This window comes from Condylura cristata, unplaced genomic scaffold (genome assembly GCF_000260355.1).
Source record: "Condylura cristata isolate star-nosed mole 26May11 unplaced genomic scaffold, ConCri1.0 scaffold00011, whole genome shotgun sequence".
Classification (NCBI taxonomy): Eukaryota; Metazoa; Chordata; class Mammalia; order Eulipotyphla; family Talpidae; genus Condylura; species Condylura cristata.
The window spans coordinates 25,819,394-25,835,615 of record NW_004567112.1 but is presented as its reverse complement, the minus strand read 5'-3'; the positions used below and the strand labels follow the sequence as shown (position 1 = coordinate 25,835,615).

The 16,222-nt window shown below is 40.1% G+C and overlaps 1 protein-coding gene across 2 annotated transcripts in view; it reads left to right on the top strand.

Moving 5' to 3' along the window:
- Positions 1-16,222, top strand: part of LOC101618515 (WASH complex subunit FAM21-like) — a 36,903-nt gene that overhangs the window by 11,627 nt on the left and 9,054 nt on the right. For both annotated transcript variants that reach the window (XM_004680650.2, XM_012723787.1), the window contains exons 9-22: positions 351-461; positions 1,005-1,092; positions 1,958-2,029; positions 2,691-2,809; positions 3,218-3,275; positions 4,275-4,334; positions 4,717-4,887; positions 6,690-6,817; positions 7,813-7,899; positions 9,450-9,551; positions 11,224-11,355; positions 12,754-12,923; positions 14,373-14,460; positions 15,810-15,962. In XM_004680650.2, the coding sequence (XP_004680707.2) occupies positions 351-461; positions 1,005-1,092; positions 1,958-2,029; positions 2,691-2,809; positions 3,218-3,275; positions 4,275-4,334; positions 4,717-4,887; positions 6,690-6,817; positions 7,813-7,899; positions 9,450-9,551; positions 11,224-11,355; positions 12,754-12,923; positions 14,373-14,460; positions 15,810-15,962 (1,539 nt within the window). The remainder of the gene's footprint in view (positions 1-350; positions 462-1,004; positions 1,093-1,957; positions 2,030-2,690; positions 2,810-3,217; positions 3,276-4,274; positions 4,335-4,716; positions 4,888-6,689; positions 6,818-7,812; positions 7,900-9,449; positions 9,552-11,223; positions 11,356-12,753; positions 12,924-14,372; positions 14,461-15,809; positions 15,963-16,222) is intronic.

Sequence of the window (16,222 nt, the reverse complement as noted above, 5' to 3'; positions counted from 1 at the left end):
TTGCTGTGTTTATTATTTAACCGTTTTTTTCATTTGAACTCTTCCCCAGTGTCACTGTTTAATCTTTCTTTTATTCTTACTAAGGTAAGACTGTATCTAGTAGACTCATTTCTTTAGTGATTGACATTTTTAATATTTCAGTAATACTATGTTCTTGCATGGAGAAGAAGTCCTGTGTATTGTTTTGTTCTACTGATAGTACATTTACTGCTTCATAATGTTGGCTGCATTGTTTTATTTTTATTATAAAAGCTGTTACCTTCTTGAAGAAGCTTTTAAAGATTAAGTGGCAATATTGTTTCTTCAACTAGGGGACCATACAGATTAACTCTGATGGTTTATATTCTTAGCACACTGCACAAATGAGTGATGAAGAAGAGGATGATGATGGCTGTGACATTTTTGCTGACTCTGAGAAGGAGGATGAAGACATTGAGGACATTGAAGAAAGCACTAGACCTGTAAGAAGGACTATAGTTGCTATCACATGGCAGTGATTTAATAATGATACCTAGCACTTGTTCCCTTTTTTGGCATTTATGTTTGTAACAATGTAATTATGTTTGTAATATTTGTAATTTCATTTACACTTGTGCTTGAGCACCTCAATTTTCTTTTTCTCCAACTGTTGTATTTTCTTTATTTGAAATGTTACATTTCAAAACATTTCATTTGAAATATGTTCAGTTCCAGAATTGTAAGTCAAATACTCCTGCCCTTCCCCTTACCTCCAAGCATCTCATGGTAGTTTTCTTATCTAGATCTTCAAGTACTAAAGGTAAGTATTTTTTAAAAAATAAGGGACTCAGGAACATCTTCCTTTAAGGCACACCTGTTTCTCATGTGATCGCTATGGGCCCATATATCTAAGTTCATTTTGTTAAGCCCATTTTTCACATCAGTTATTCTTTATTGCTGTTCTTTAAATAATTTTGTTAGGTATCTAAAAGTAAATTGTACTAGTTTGCATGTTACAAAAAGGTGATTCTCTTTTCTGCTCATAGAAAAGAAACAGGCCTACATCATTTGCTGATGAGCTGGCAGCTCGCATTAAAGGGGACGCTGCAAGCCGAGGAGAAGAGGAGCCAACAGGTACAACTTTGATGAGACAGGGTGTGGGGTTGGGGGCATCTGGGAAGTAAAAGACCCTCTGTTGGTTTCATTGAGGATGGATTTCCCTGTTCAGTTGAAGCATGAAAGGCATGTAGTTCTTACTTTTCCTTTGGTTACAACTTTGGTAACTGAATACTGTACAGATGCACATGTGTATAGCATTTTATGTGCATTATTGGAGCTGATGGCTAGCTTAGAGAACCAGAGACCCCAGGTTAAGAATTCATGACTTAATATTTACTCCTGTATTTTAACTATAAAAATATACTAGACAATATCTTCTGGTAACTTTACATGGCCAGGTGTCAGATAGATCTCTCAACAAATGTGGTCCTGGTATGCACATGACCCTGGTATGCGAACAGAAGCTTTCTGCTTAGAAGGAGCCCGAGTTCCTGCTGTGGTCAGGCACAGTTAATGCAGTGTTCAGGTAGAGCTGACATACAGAATTATATGTCTTATTCTAAGCTTAGGGATACTAGGATGTGTGTAAAGAATCAGAAGACATAGCCTCCCTGGTGGTACAGGGCTTAAAGTCCCAGCACTGTTAAGCTGTCACCAATCTCTATGACGTGAGTTTGATACCCATATGGGAGTTAACCCATATGACCCAGCATAGTTTTCCTGTCTCACCTGCTGTTTCCCTCAGCAGTATTTCAGTAGATCTGCCTGTTTTGCTCCCCACGGTCTCTGGTAAATCCTCTCACCGCCTGCATCTATGACCTATACCCCAGTTCTTGTATGCATACGTAAAAATAAGTTTCTAAAAAACCCAAAGAATCAGAAGATATACAAATGCCAAGGGTAGACTGAGTATTGGTATAACTGTGAAATATTCTTCAAGCCTCATCCCCAGGAGGAGCAAAACCTCAGAAGGTGCTAAAAGAGAAGAAGGAAAGGAGAATTCCCTCAGATGGTAAATGTTTCCCCTCAATTCTGTTATTTTAGGAGGCTCTTCACTCAGGGACATGGCTTAACGTGATTCATACAGAATCCCTTTAAATGCTGACAAATGAGATCTGTCTCCACATTTTGGAGTGCTGTGAGGAGTGGTGGATGTGGGGTAGAAATGCTGTAAGGATTTCATTGATTAGATTTTATAGTTGATTCCCAAGATTTCTCTGGAAGTATAGAAACTAGGGTTCTCACAGTTTGTTTTCAATAAAGAAAAACATTATCAGGCCTTTTCTATTCCCTTTGGTTTTGTGACTTGTCGGTCTGCAAATAGCTTTGTTCAGTCTGCCATTTGTTCCCCTAAGTTGTTGGTGGGGTGGGGGTTGAATGGCATTTTGAGCCATGTACTTGCTTCAGAAGAGTTAGATGAAGGGGATCACCTACGGAATTCTCCCTGCTTCAGACAGATGTGCGTGTGGAAGCCCATAGAGCCCTTTCAGGGGTTCAGTGAGTTTTGTTTGCAGATTCTCAGGCTGAAAACTGTTCAAATACTCTTTGTTACATATGGTTAAACTACACACCTTTTTTAGGTGTGGATACAGTGAAGGTTAGAAATCCCCAGAATTTGAGTTCCAAATCCATCTTTTGACTCTTCTTGCAAAACATTCTTTTCTGTTTACTAGATGAAGAAGATAATTTATTTGCTCCTCCCAAGCTGACTGATGAGGACTTCTCACCATTTGGCTCTAAGGGAGGCCTGTTCAGTGGAGGGAAGGGACTTTTTGATGATGAGGATGAGGAGGTGAGTGAGTGGCACGCAGGGAGGGCTCTCCTCTTCAAGGAGAAAATACTTTGTTCTTTTCGTGGGGAAAAATGACTTGTTAGATGAAGTTGCTTCTGCTTTCACATTTTGGGAGATTCTGAACTAAGAATCCTGATATATTCTGATGCCTTTTGTTAGGTGGTAAGCAGAAGTAGGGGTGTTAGTAGTAAGAATCGGTGATTCTTCCTTGTTGTCTCCTTCCATATTTGTATTTAATTCCTGGACATATAAAATTAATCAATAGTCTGATTTTGCCACAGTCCTCACTCTGGAGCAGTAAATGTGCAGCTTTAAATTTTACAAGTTCTTTTCTTTAGAAATCTTCCAGTACAACTATGGTTATCCCTGCTTTTTTTCATTTCTTTGTCACGTATCTTATTACACCAGAGTGATCTCTTCAAGGAAGCCCCTGAGGATCGGGAAGTTCGAGTCCCTGTTAATGAGGGTAAGTTTGGGTTGTGGCTGGCTCTGGTCCTTCATGCACAGATTTCTAAAACTCTCTACTTCCCATTATGAGAGAGAACTCCAAAGTCCTGCTTCTTTATAGGTTGGAAGCTGTTGTGTTTGTCTGATGTAATTAACATCAATCACTTTAACATCTTGTTAAAAACAAAGTACCATCTATATAAACTCAGTTTTGCCTCTTCTTAGTAGAGAATTCATCAACTGTCAAATCAGAAACAGTAAAGTTGCACTACAGGATTATGACAGATAGTTTGCTTTAATCAAAGTTTAAGTCAAAGAAAATATATCTTAAGTTCTGCATAGAATTTGGAATGTGTAATTCCCTGATCCAGTGTGTATCAGAACCACCTGTAGGTTAAAAAACAACAAACCCTTATACATAAAGAAGGAAAAAATGTAGGAGTCTTACTCTGTTAGGTTTGTGGTAGTGTTGGGAGTTAACTAGTATAAGCGGTTTGGTCTCCCCAGCCTCAGTTGTCAGGTTTTTGATCTGCTATGGTGATGCTGACTGACTGACTGTCCTGCTGTTCCTGCTTTACACTGCTTGGCACCATGAATTGCCTGGTTTTCCCCCTTGCTATGGTCTTCATTTTTTCATGAAGCCTCAGATATTTTGCTGTTCTGATTTACTTATTCATTCACCTCAAGCTAGAATTGATAGTGTTAGAACTGTTCAAGAAGCTCCTTGCTGGACCTTGCCTCCCTCATGTGTGCTATGTACCTTCCTTGACCTCCCTGGCCAAGCCCACTTGCCAGAGTCAAAGTGATCTTTCATGGGAATCACAGCTGAAGTTGTATTCATACCAAGGAAGAAGTCAGGACATTGGTAGAGGACAAAGGCAAATAATTGGCTCTTTCAGGAAAATTTAGTTTAAAAAAAATCTCTTATTGGCTGTTTTGTGTTGCATATATTTCAGGAAGATGCATTTAACAAATTCATGTTCTTTGTTGAGATTGTTCTCTTTTGTTTTCATTTTAGCATCTTCATCCTCCAAACCTGGAAAGAAAATCCCAGCTGGAGCTGTATCTGTATTTTTAGGTATCGTAACTTAGGGTTAAAACTTTTAAATACTGTATAAGTACTTTCCAGTCATCTTTTTAATCTGGCTGGAGAGTATAAGGCATCAGACAACTTACAGAAAGAGTTCATTTGCTCATGCTAGTGTATTTTCTTCTAGAAATCTGTAGAGAAGTCTTTGAATGATCATTTGACTGTGCATGTGGGAAGTTTGGAGCAGAAATGGGTGGAAGATTGAGTCTTGCTACGTGTGATTTTGTGGAAGAACTGAAATGAAAAGTTCATGAGCTAAACATGAACTTTTTTTAAAGAAAAAAATAGTTAAAAAAAGTCTTTCTATAAAGGCTGGAGACCTAAACACACTTGACTCTCAGCTGTGACTATCCTATCTATCAACTTACAGGGGATGCTGATGTGTTTGGTATCACCTCTGCTCCATCAGTGAAGGAGCCTCAGAAACCTGAGCAACCTACTCCAGGGAAAAACTTGTATCCCCCAGCACCTGCAGGCCTCTTTGACGATGATGATGACGACGATGACTTTTTTGCAACTTCTAGCAGGAATCCTAAGAAAGGTAATGAGCTGTTCCAGCTGCTGCTGCTGCTGCTGCTTTTTTTCCCCTGGAAACTTAGCCAGAAAAAGAGTGTTGTCCTCCAAAAGGACAGAGAGCTCTCTAGTTCTGTATCTTGTAGTGCTCAATCCCTCCTCAAGCACTGTTGTTGTCATAGAGGTATCTCATCACTACCTGGTTTATATTGCCTTCTCTATTTCATAAATCATTGCTTCCTGCTTTGGGAACTAACAACTAGATAATACTAATTGTCCTCTTATAGAAAGTTACACACACTGTAAAGTGTAAGATTTCTCGTTCTGACTTTTGGAGCTGTAGAGAAAGTTTAATCGTACTGTCTTCCCACAGCACGACTTCAGCAGAATGTCACTTGGTAGCTATATAGGTCCCAGTTTCTCTCTTCAGAGCCAGAAAGCCTGGATGATAGCCTTGACCCTCCTTTGGATTATTGATTTTCATCCACTTCAGCACTTCAACACTCTCCCATCTTTATTAATCAAATTTGATTGATACACATTTTGTTTATATAGCTTTATAATTTTGGGAGTGCAGTTTCACACAGCACTTATCTTTCTTTTTTCCTCAGATTTAAGCCAGTATATTCATAAAGTCATTCTTGGGTGACTGATTTAGGTGTCCTTTATTGTGCTGATGGCTGTCATGGGCCTCTAAGTGCAGATTCTGAATGGATATGGGATGTGGGATGGGACCTTTGACCCTACATTGATACCAAGCTCCTGATGGGTAGAGATTGCTAGTCTGTGGGTCACACTTAGAGTAGCAAACTTAGATTCATTGGGTGCTTTTCCAGAAAAGAAGTGTAGACTACAAGCTGTACACAGTGTCCAGCTCTAGATGGACCTGGATGCTTTGAGAAGTAGGCTTAGCTCCTTCTCTGTGGTAGGAGCAGAAGTGTGAGTTATTTTAGAAAGTTATTTAGAGTGTTATTTATGCATAATATATGCAGATGTAAGCCAAATGAAATGACAAAGGATAAAGAAAGAGGGTGTCTAGTGCTTGAAAGACCTCTTAGTGGAAGTCATTGAGAACTGATTTGAAATCACAAGTAAGTTGATACTACTTCTTTGACTGCTTCTGCTCTCCAGGGACATACTGAATTAGCGATGCCATCTCAGTGATACACGCTTTAGTTAGTGTAGCAGTGGTTACGGTAATGAAAGGTTGGAGAATACCGAAATATATGCTAGTAGGGTGAGTTAACATCCTTCCATTCAGTGGAATTTTTTGAAGCTGTTGAAAAGTGAAGTGTGTGTATGTTGACATGGAGTTAGTCCTGAAGTACCTTAAGGAAAAACTATTTGTAAGACACACTGTAAAATGAAATTACCGTTTGTGAATAACTGGTGTTTATATGTTAGTGTATCCTTTGGGGGAATTTGAAGCATGTATAGTAAAACTATTCCTATGGCCATCCTGTTTAGTGGGTGGGACTGTGGGGGAGATGTCAACATTTGCTTGTGTAAATTCTATATAGTTTGACCTCTTAAGTGATCTTTTCCTTTGTCTATCTCTCTCTTTACCTTTTAGGCCAGTCCAAGCTTATCTAAGCATAGGATACTGTTGCTAAAATAAATATACAAGCCAGAGGTCAAACCATCTGTCCTGTGTTTTATTGGCGCTGCTCTGTGTTCTTTGAAGCATTCTGACCAGCCCTCTTGCTTATAATCAAGAATAAAACAGACATTTTCTGTTTATTCTTTGGGAGGGAAGAATTTTTAATCTTATGAGTTTTGTGTGGGCCTTTTCACCTTGGTGAAATTTTATTTTGTGGTATCTTTCCAAAGACAAAATCAAACCCACTGGTGACATCTTTGATGATGAGGAAGGAGATCTATTCAAAGAAAAAGCATCGACTTTGCCAGGAGATATTGTGACTCAAACAGATGACAGTAAAGCAAGAACAGAAAACAAGGTGAGTAGAAGAGAAGACTAAACATAAGAGTGTTGAGAAGGGATGTCTTGCTAATTCCTCGGGCCCAGAGGGAAGCCCTGTTTATTTTAAAGTGCTTAGTGAATTCAAACTTAACAAAAATTTGAAAAAAGAACACAGTGAACAACCAAATAACTACCACCTAGATTCCACAGTTGTTAGAATTTGCCTTCCTCAGTGGTTTTAACATCTATCGATGATCTTTTATCTTCTTGGGGGGTGCAAAAGAATGATTTTCTCATACTTGAATTTCTTCTGCCTTTTTTAGCTGCCTTGTTCTCAACAGGGAAGCTTCTCTTCCTTCTTTCTTACTGCTTTGCTTCCACTAAAGGGTCATAGGGTCACTGTGCCATAACCCATTACCATTATTATTATTATTATTATTTTTTTGATGCTCAAATTGAACAATGTTTTGGTCAGTGTGATGCATCCCCACCAACTGTGAGTTTTCTTTGCTTGCTGTCACTTCTACTCTGTACCCCTCTGCCCATTGTCTTCATCAATAGCACATCTTGTATTGGGCCCTTGCTATGAAACCCTGGTCTTTCCACTGACAGACATTTGGGTCCCAGCACTCAGAGCCGGCAATCCCTCAGGCAGTCACTTTTCTGAGCAGACTGAACTGTACACATCCCACGTGTGCAGTGGGCAGACTTTCCTGCTCTGATCCACCAGCTCTATCTTCTCTGTCATTTAACTCCTCAGGTGGGTACCGCTGCCTTGTTGTCCTTGCTGATGCCGACTCCTATGTCTGGCCTTGACTATCCTGAGAAATTTACATTATCAAGTTCCTGTTACTTTCTGCCTTCCTTTCTATCTCACTCCAGGTTTTAAATCCTTTATTATGAATCTTCCAGTGGTACGTGGCTTGGTGCCTTTTCCAGATTCAGTACATTTTCTGAATGGGTGATTGAGTAAACCCTCATTTCCAGGTACCTTGTATGTTAACTCTCAATTATTTGTTTTTCTCAACGAAGGTTGCCCTACCTTCCAGCAAAAATGCCAAGCCCTTGTCAGAAACAAAGCCTCAAAAAGGTTTATTTTCAGATGAGGAGGACTCTGAGGTAAGGAATTCCTTTTCCTATGTATGGGAGTTAGTCCAAGGATATGACATTAAAATGATTTCTGAGCTAAGATTTTCTTAGTAGAGATACAAGTGGTAGAAAACATATTATCAAGTACTTTAGTACTTTTTTATTGAAAGTAATCTCATGAGAATGCACTCTTTAGAAAACAATATGTGTACAGTATTTTCACTGTTGGGTTTGAATCTGATTCATTTCTTGGAGGGAAAATACTCTCAGAATGTTCAATCAGAATTCATAATTCAATAGGGTGCTTGTACTAGAATGGCAATCATACATTGCTTCCTTTTTCACTAGTCTCACAGACCTTTTCTTAAGTGAAATCTTGCCAGTGTATGAAATGCAGTCAAGGCTGGGGAGGCCTGAAGCTCCCACCCTGTCCTCTTCTACCTAAATAGACCTGTGGGATACTTGGGGCCCTGTGAAATTGGCCTGAAAGTAGCTCTTCTCAGTTAACAGACGCACTGGGTCTGTTCTAGCGTGGCAGACATTGATTCCATAAGTTTTTTTAAAAAAATTATTTATGCATATAAGAACTGGGGTACAGGTCAGAGTGGTGGGGGTGGGGGTAAGAGGATTCACCAGAGACATTGGGGAACAGAACAGGTGGATTGACTGAAATTCAGTGCTGAGGGAAGCTGCAGGCTGGACCGTAAAGATCTGCTGTGCCATGTGGGTCAGCTCCCTGGCCAGAGATTGAACTCATGTTTTATTGGCTGCAGATAGCTTCATGGTGCTGCATTTTAACCCCTTGTGCCAGCAGGGAGGGCCCTGATTCTACAATTTAAGAAAATTATCCAAAGAGGTCCTAGAAACTATGTTCTTCTACTACTTAATTCACTGAATTTTGTGTGTTGGAGTTTGTCTTCTCATCAGGGAATAAATGTCCTACTTTTATGTTTCTAATTCATGCCCTCAATTTGTAGGTCTTTCTTTGTATTATAGGCTGATGTTTTGTATCATTCTGAAAGTTTCTTCAGAGTCTATCAGATCTTTCGTTTGCAACATCATCTCCTACATATAGTTCAAGTCGGATATCAAGAGTTTTAAATAAAATTGAGTTTATATTATGTAAAAGAAATAACATCTCTTGTAGGAGGGGAGGAGGTGTTACTAAATAAAAAACAGTCTCGTGGATCTAGTAGTTTGGGAAACTAATCTTAATTTCCATGACTGAATCTATTTAATCTGATTCTTTGGACAGAGAAAGCTACTCATATTATTTTTGCATGATAGAGATTGGAAAAATTTTCCCTGCCTTTAAAGTGGGGGTATTTAAACCTTCGTGTTCCAGAAAAGACACCTATCTCCCTAAGGATCTCTTGCTTCTCACAGGTGTTTGTGCTGCACCCAGCTAGGAAGACCTGTTGATGTTTGTTCTTCAAGGACGGTCTTAGTCAGCTTCCCTCTCTGACACAGACTGGACTCAGGGCAGCCATTATGGGAAAGTCTTTAGTGTTTTACATTGAATCAAAACTTTACAAATGAATTTATCTTTTTAACCAGGAATTTTAATCTTGCTCCAGCAGGATTTGTTTTCTTCTCAGAATGTGAATAAGTCAAAAGATACATCTGCCCTGCCTAGCAAACTCCCCGCATCAGCCTCACTTTTTGATGATGAAGATGAAGAGGTAAACTTTGTTACTGCAACACGAAATAATTAGCTTTTCTCCTGGTGACAACTTGCTGATGTTGCTTTATAGTTAGAGGTACATATGGTATTGGGAAGCCAGCAAACTCTCTGAGATTTATATAACAAGAATATTACAGTCTTTCTTTCTGTGACTCTTGCTTAAGTTCTTTTAGCTATACAGTGAGCATGAAAGTAAGTCCTTAACCCAGCTGTTATGGAAGAGCTTCTTTTTCTTTTTTTTTTTAAAGACTTATTTATTCATACAGAACTGGGGTACAGGCCAGAGCTGTGGAGGGTGAGAGGATTCACCAGGGACAGAGTGGGGAGCAGAACAGGCAGATAGACGAAGTACACTGCTGAGGGAAGCAGCGGGCGGGTCAGGAGAGGTCTGCCACGCCATGTGGATTTCCTCCGGGACAGGTGGGGATCGAACTCATGTGGAAGTGGCTTAAGCTTCTTAGTGCAGTGCTTTAACCCACTGCACCACAAGGGAGGGCCTGGAAGGGTTTCATTTTTAAGTCTACCTTAAAAAATTTACATTTTAGATCATGGTTGTTGTTATGCCCAGTGAGCTGTAAAAATGTCTTGAGTAAATGGCATGGAGAGAAGGCCATGTCTTCACTTCACCTCTTTTCCTCCCTGGATGGCAAGAAGTAAAGTGGGAGAGAAATAAGAAGCAAATAAACCAGATCTTAACCCTCACGTAATACTGTGCAGTGGTATTAGACCCCTACATTCATATCCTGCTCCACCAGAGGTGTTGGACAAATAACTGACTTCTCTGAATCTCATATGACCTAATTGTCAGTAGGGCCACTGTGACAGTGAAAACTAAAAACAGACCCTTTTTTTATTTGCTCAACTAATATGCAGCACAGTGTTACCACATAGTAACTGTTAGCTCGTTCATGAGTCTCCCCGTTGGGTAACCATTCATTTTCTCATGACTTTTATCACTATCCCACATTCTCCTTAAAGGCTCCCTTTATCAAGCCTTTTTATTTCAGGACTGTTTACCTGCTACATCTGTTGTTTTTCTGTCTAATAACTTTGTTCAGTCCATTGGAAGACACGTTTGGAGTGCTTGATTACACAAAAATTTACAAATGTCATTGAACGTATGGGGCCATTGGTTTTATTTCATAAACTACCTAAGTTCTATCATCTCTTTAAAAATGAATACGAAACAAATAATTCTTCCCTTAGTTCCTGGTGTGTGTCTTTTGGAGATAAAAAGAGTGGTGAGAGCTCCCTGCTTCTCTTTTTTGTCCACTAGTCCACTATCCACTTTCTAACTCAGAAAGGTACAAGATGCTTCCTGGCTCCGCAGCTGCAGCCCCTCCCCAGTCCTGCTCTGGGTGGGCTACTTTTCTGCCTACTTATTGACCTTGTCCTCACTCCTCTTCTGCCCCTGTTCTTCCTTTGATTTTATTTTGGAAGCAGTTTCCATTTCCATTGATGGCAAATACAGTTAGAGAAGCTTGTAGACTGCTGTGGAGTTAGTCATAAGAGAAATGGGGCTTACTAGTATTTTGTAGTCTTTCCCCAAAGATGTCAACTATATTATCTGACTAGAGACTTGTTTTCTTAACAATTGGGCATGAAAGAGTGTGTTAAGTTTTTTGTTGTATGTGGATGTTGTCATACCCTCCTATCTTTTGTTTTTCTAGGATAATCTTTTTGGGGTTACAGCTGCTAAGAGGCAGACATCATCTTTAGCAACTCAGATTCAAGAGAAAGCAAAGCCCTCCGAGTCCTCCAAAAAGAAAGCATCTGCCTTATTGTTTAGCAGTGATGAAGAGGTGGGTTGGAAGTTGGGAGGTTGAAGGTCTTTGCAGTTATGGATATTCTAAAGACTTTCTGTTTCTGCCTTTTTTACATCTAGTTAAGGTCATTCACTAAGGAAACGTGTGCTAGACTTTGTTTTCTTAAAGAGAGTTATTTGCTAGACTTTGTTTCTTGAAGCAAATTGTTCTAGAAAGGTATCTAGAATAGTATAAAAATTTAGAGCATTTGAAAATGTGTAGCATTATTTTTAACATGCTTAATGGCTGTTCTTCCTGTAGTGGCCAGTCGCTGGCAGAACTTTTCCTACTTATAATTTCCTACCTATCATTTGCCCTACCTTATAGTAATCATAGCTAGAGCTGGGAGCAATAGCTCTTATAAATATAACCAGGGCTGTACCACAGCAAACCTCACTCTTGGTTGTCATTGGAATCATCCGGAGAAGCTTGAAGTGTGCTAATAGCAGATTCAATTGCTGGATTTCTGAATTAAGGTTTGGGTGTGGCCTGTCACTGTTGTGTGCTCATTGTTGTGCATCACTGCTCTAGCGGAGTACTTCTTAAACTGCAAGGTGTGATGAAATTGCACGGATGTCTGGCTACTCATGCATGTTCTGATTCAGAAAGTCCCGGGTAGAATCTGAGATTTTGCAAGCTAGATGTTGCTAGCTTGTGGACCAAAACCCTCTGGTTAGCACAACTGTAGACTCTGTAGAGACCAGAGGCCACTCAAACAAGTCCTCAGGAGCTCCTTGGTGTGGAAGGTGAGCATATTGATTCATTGGGTTGATTTGGGGTATAGCCTGTCACTGGTGTGGTGTCACTTTTGAGCAACTTAAATCTTTTCTAAAGGCCACATTCAGATTTTTCTGGTTAAAAGGGTCACTAGTGGCTTTTTATTGTGTCTTAACTCATGCATTTTGTGAACTTTTTATACAGGTTTTAGCCTACCTTGGGATTTTTAAGTTAAAACAATGTTTTCTCCACAGTTGGTTTTTTTTTTTTAACATTCTGATTTTTTTCCCCATCATTCTTCTTCCTTCTCATCCTCCTCTTTAATCAATTTTGATCTTCTAAAAAAAAGTTCCCTTTTCTTAACACGGAACAGTACCATAGAAAGGAGAAACATCTTGGCAAGTAGTAGAGAAGGAAAGCGTGAAAAGGCCTGTGTGGTCAAAGAATCCACTGTCTAGATTTGAGTTTAGAGAAAAGTTTTGGATGTGAGCTTCCTTCAAGTATGATACAAATAGTTTAATTCTTAAGTACAACTTAGTTTAAAAAATGTAAGTTCTATTTTACACATAATTGAGTATGTAAAGACAACTTAGCTTAGCAAATGTGAATTTTATTTTACTTCTTAGTCTTCTTAATCTTAATTGCCACTCACTTTTGATACATATTTTATATCCTTAGGACCAGTGGAATATTACTGATTCAAAGACCAGCATAGCATCTGAAACTAAGTCTAAAGGAGAACTTAAGGATTCTGGGACCCCCCAGGACCAGGAGGCCAAAGCTGTGAAAAAGACCAGTCTCTTTGAGGATGATGATGAAGATGACCTGTTTGCTATTGCTAAGGACAGGTGCTTGTTTGCTTTCATTGTGAAAAAAATCCTCTGTCAGTGTTATTTGCTAACAAGTAGAGGTAGTTGATATACAAGATAACTGTCACTAGGATTAGCTTGCCTGGTAGTGATGCAAACTGAGAACGCTTTTGATTTTCATTTGCAAGATATTGTCCTCCAATGCTGAGAAATATTTTTCTTATATGTCTTTACTTAATTTCTTCTATCATTTTAACCTTAAAATACTATCTTAGTTTATTAGGAGTTTAAGTACAGTTTGTTGTCTTTTGTTGTTTCCACTGGGACACCCTAGGAATGTAAAATTCAGTCAAGTAACCTTGACTTTGTCATTTTTTTTTTTTAAGATTTACTTATTTGTGCATACAGAACTGGGGTACAGGCCAGAGGCTCAGGGGCAGTGAGAGGCTTCACCATAGAGAGTGGGGAGCAGAACAGGCAGATCTGTGAAGTACACTGCTGAGGGGAGCAGCGGGCGGACCAGGAGAGGTCTGCCGCGCCATGTGGTCACTTCCAGGGCAGGCGGGAATCGAACTCATGTAAAAGTGGCTTTACTTCTTAGTGCTGTGCTTTAACCCGCTGCGCCACCAGGGAGGGCCGAGTTTGTCATTTTGATAGGTATCTGCTCAGCATTCTGCTAAACTGTCTTTAGGAAGATGGTTCTCTGCAGAGCTGTAGTGTATCCCATCAGTTGCCAGTGAGCCTTAGCTGATCCAGGTGTTCTGCATTCTTTTCCTTATCCTTTTAAATGTTTGTCCTGGCAGATATTTATTGACTACTTTTTCTGGATGTAATGGGGCAGAATCCTTGATGATAATGTATGTAAAGACAGGCTAGAGGAATGTGATAAGAACTGTGGCAAGAGTTTTGGCTCTGGCTGCCCACTATGGGGTAAGAAACATATGGTCATTGAAACTGGGTTCTGCTTTCCCCTGGTTCTTAGAGACTTAAAGTAGAGGTAATAGAATGGGGTGGAACTAGGCTTTGAAGAGAAGATATGGAAGGACAGAGAGACACTTAGAAAGCCAGGGCTAAGCAGCTAAGGAGACACCAAGGCCACAGGTTCCCATGGAAACTGCCTTCCTGATCACTCTGGAAATAGGCATCCATCCCTTCCAGTTCTTCTTCTCCACTAGGAAGTAGTAAAAGAGGAAGTTTATCTTTGTGAATGCTAAGAGTGTTGTGTGCCTTGGCAAAGCTCATAGCTAGGGCATCTACACTGGGTCAGAACAACAGTGCATTGAAGAGCCCTGGATTCTTCTGCAGAAGGGTGAGGGGCAGAGGCTGAAGATTTACTGGACAAATATTGCACCCACTTTCTTGTTTGCTTTCAGTTGTGTAAGGTCAACAGATGCCTTGGACAGTTTGATGGTAGGTGGGTTTCTACATGTGTGACCTGGAAAGAATATCGTCCATTTTAAAATCACATTTTCCTTTCATTTTGTATAGCCAAAAGAAGACCCAGAGAGTATCACTCCTCTTTGAAGACGACACTGATAGTGGAAGCTCTCTGTTTGGCTCTCCTCCTGCAGCAACGGTATTCTAAACCTCGTAGGCCTGGGAAATGTGCTTACATGGTTATGTGACTAGTGATTCTTCCCTGAATCAGGTCCTCAGATCTCACCTTGGAGGCTGAGTTTAAGAAAAAACTCCTTTGCCTTGTTTTAGAAACATATGCAAAGCTTGGTGGAAAGGATTCTTCCATCTCATGCATCCCGTTTAGTGTCAGGAGTAGGTCTCGAGTCTCAAGGAAGAGTTGCCAGGCTTAGACCTAGTGGCATGGGGTTCTGCTAGCAGTTTTCTTATCTCCGCTGAAACTTTGTGTTTCTAATCTGCATTTCAAGTTTAAATGATTATACATTATAAGGAGTTCTTCGTAACAATAAAAAGTTCCTTTCCCTAGTCTGCTCATTTATAATTTTTGCTATTATAGGTAGTTGTGTCCTTTAGTATCTTAAGTATGTCTTCCTAACTTGATTTAGATTTTCCTTCAACGCTTACTTCCTCCTAACATCTGGTCTAGTTAGTACGGTAAAGTTGTTTTTTACTAGAGAATTTAAGTCACCTAACCCGAGGATGTTAATAATTTTAGGCCAGTCACATAACCTCAGTTTCTTAACCTCTGACATTTCTGGCTCTGAGATTTGGGGGAGTGCTTAGAAACTTGTGCTGAGTGCACCTGTCCTATATAAAACACTGTATTTCATAGACTATATGATACTGTCATGTGTTTGGGCAAACAAAGTTTTGATGGCTAGTGATGCAAATTGGAAATAAAGTAAAATAAGGACTAGATTGAGATATAAAAAACTATCAACAAAGTAGCACATACTTACTGAAGAGAATAGGAAACTTCCTTAGATGACACCTGGCCGGGCCTAGTGAGGAGCATGTATGGCAGTGTGCAGGCATACAATGGGGTTAACAAATAGTGGGGAATGATGAGGAGCAGGTACTAGAGGGATATAGTCAGGGGTCAGTTGATGGTCATGCCCAGCACTTCTTAGTGCAAACCATGCAGGCTTGGGGTGCAAGATGAAGCAATCTGGTGAGTGTACTTATATCAGTAAGACAGCTCTGGATGGTCTCTTACAGCTGACATGTAAGGGGAGGGAGACAGGAGACACTAGAGTTGTCTGGGTGGCAGAGGGACTCAGGGGCAGTACTTGGAGTCAGCAGACATGAGGTAGATGCAGCGCTCAGCTGGCAGAAACTCAAGTGCCGTCTGCAAGTCTGAGGCAGCAGTGTTTCTTCTTCTCCCTTCTTGTGTCCCTTTGTTGTCCTGGCCTGCCTCCCTCAGGGCATTGTGCTTTTGGCTGACTGCATGACCCTGTGATCAGGCACGCTGCTTGATTTTGAGGCTGTCATTATCTTGTCTTTTGGTAGAAAACAGAGACGGTCCCGAAGGTGCCACCCTTGCTATTCAGTGATGAAGAGAAGGAGGCACAACTGGAAGTGACACCTGCAGATAAGAAGGTTGAGAGTGCCAAAGATTCATCAGGATTTGGGAAAACTCATGAAGTTGAGGAGTCAGAAAAGGTGACTTTTTTTTTTGAACATGTAGCCCTGTTGGGTTGTCTTTTTTTAAAAATTTGAATATAATAGTTTATTTTTACATCATGTTGTGCTTTTTTCCATCTCAGTTGTATTCCCTGTGGGGTTCCCATCACCAAATCTCCCATGTACCATCACCATCGTCCAGTGCACTTCACCCCCGACCCCCTATTTTTGATCGCATTCTGCACTCCACCCCCATAAAATGTCTCTGTTCATTATTATTATTTTTTTCCCCTGGTCCT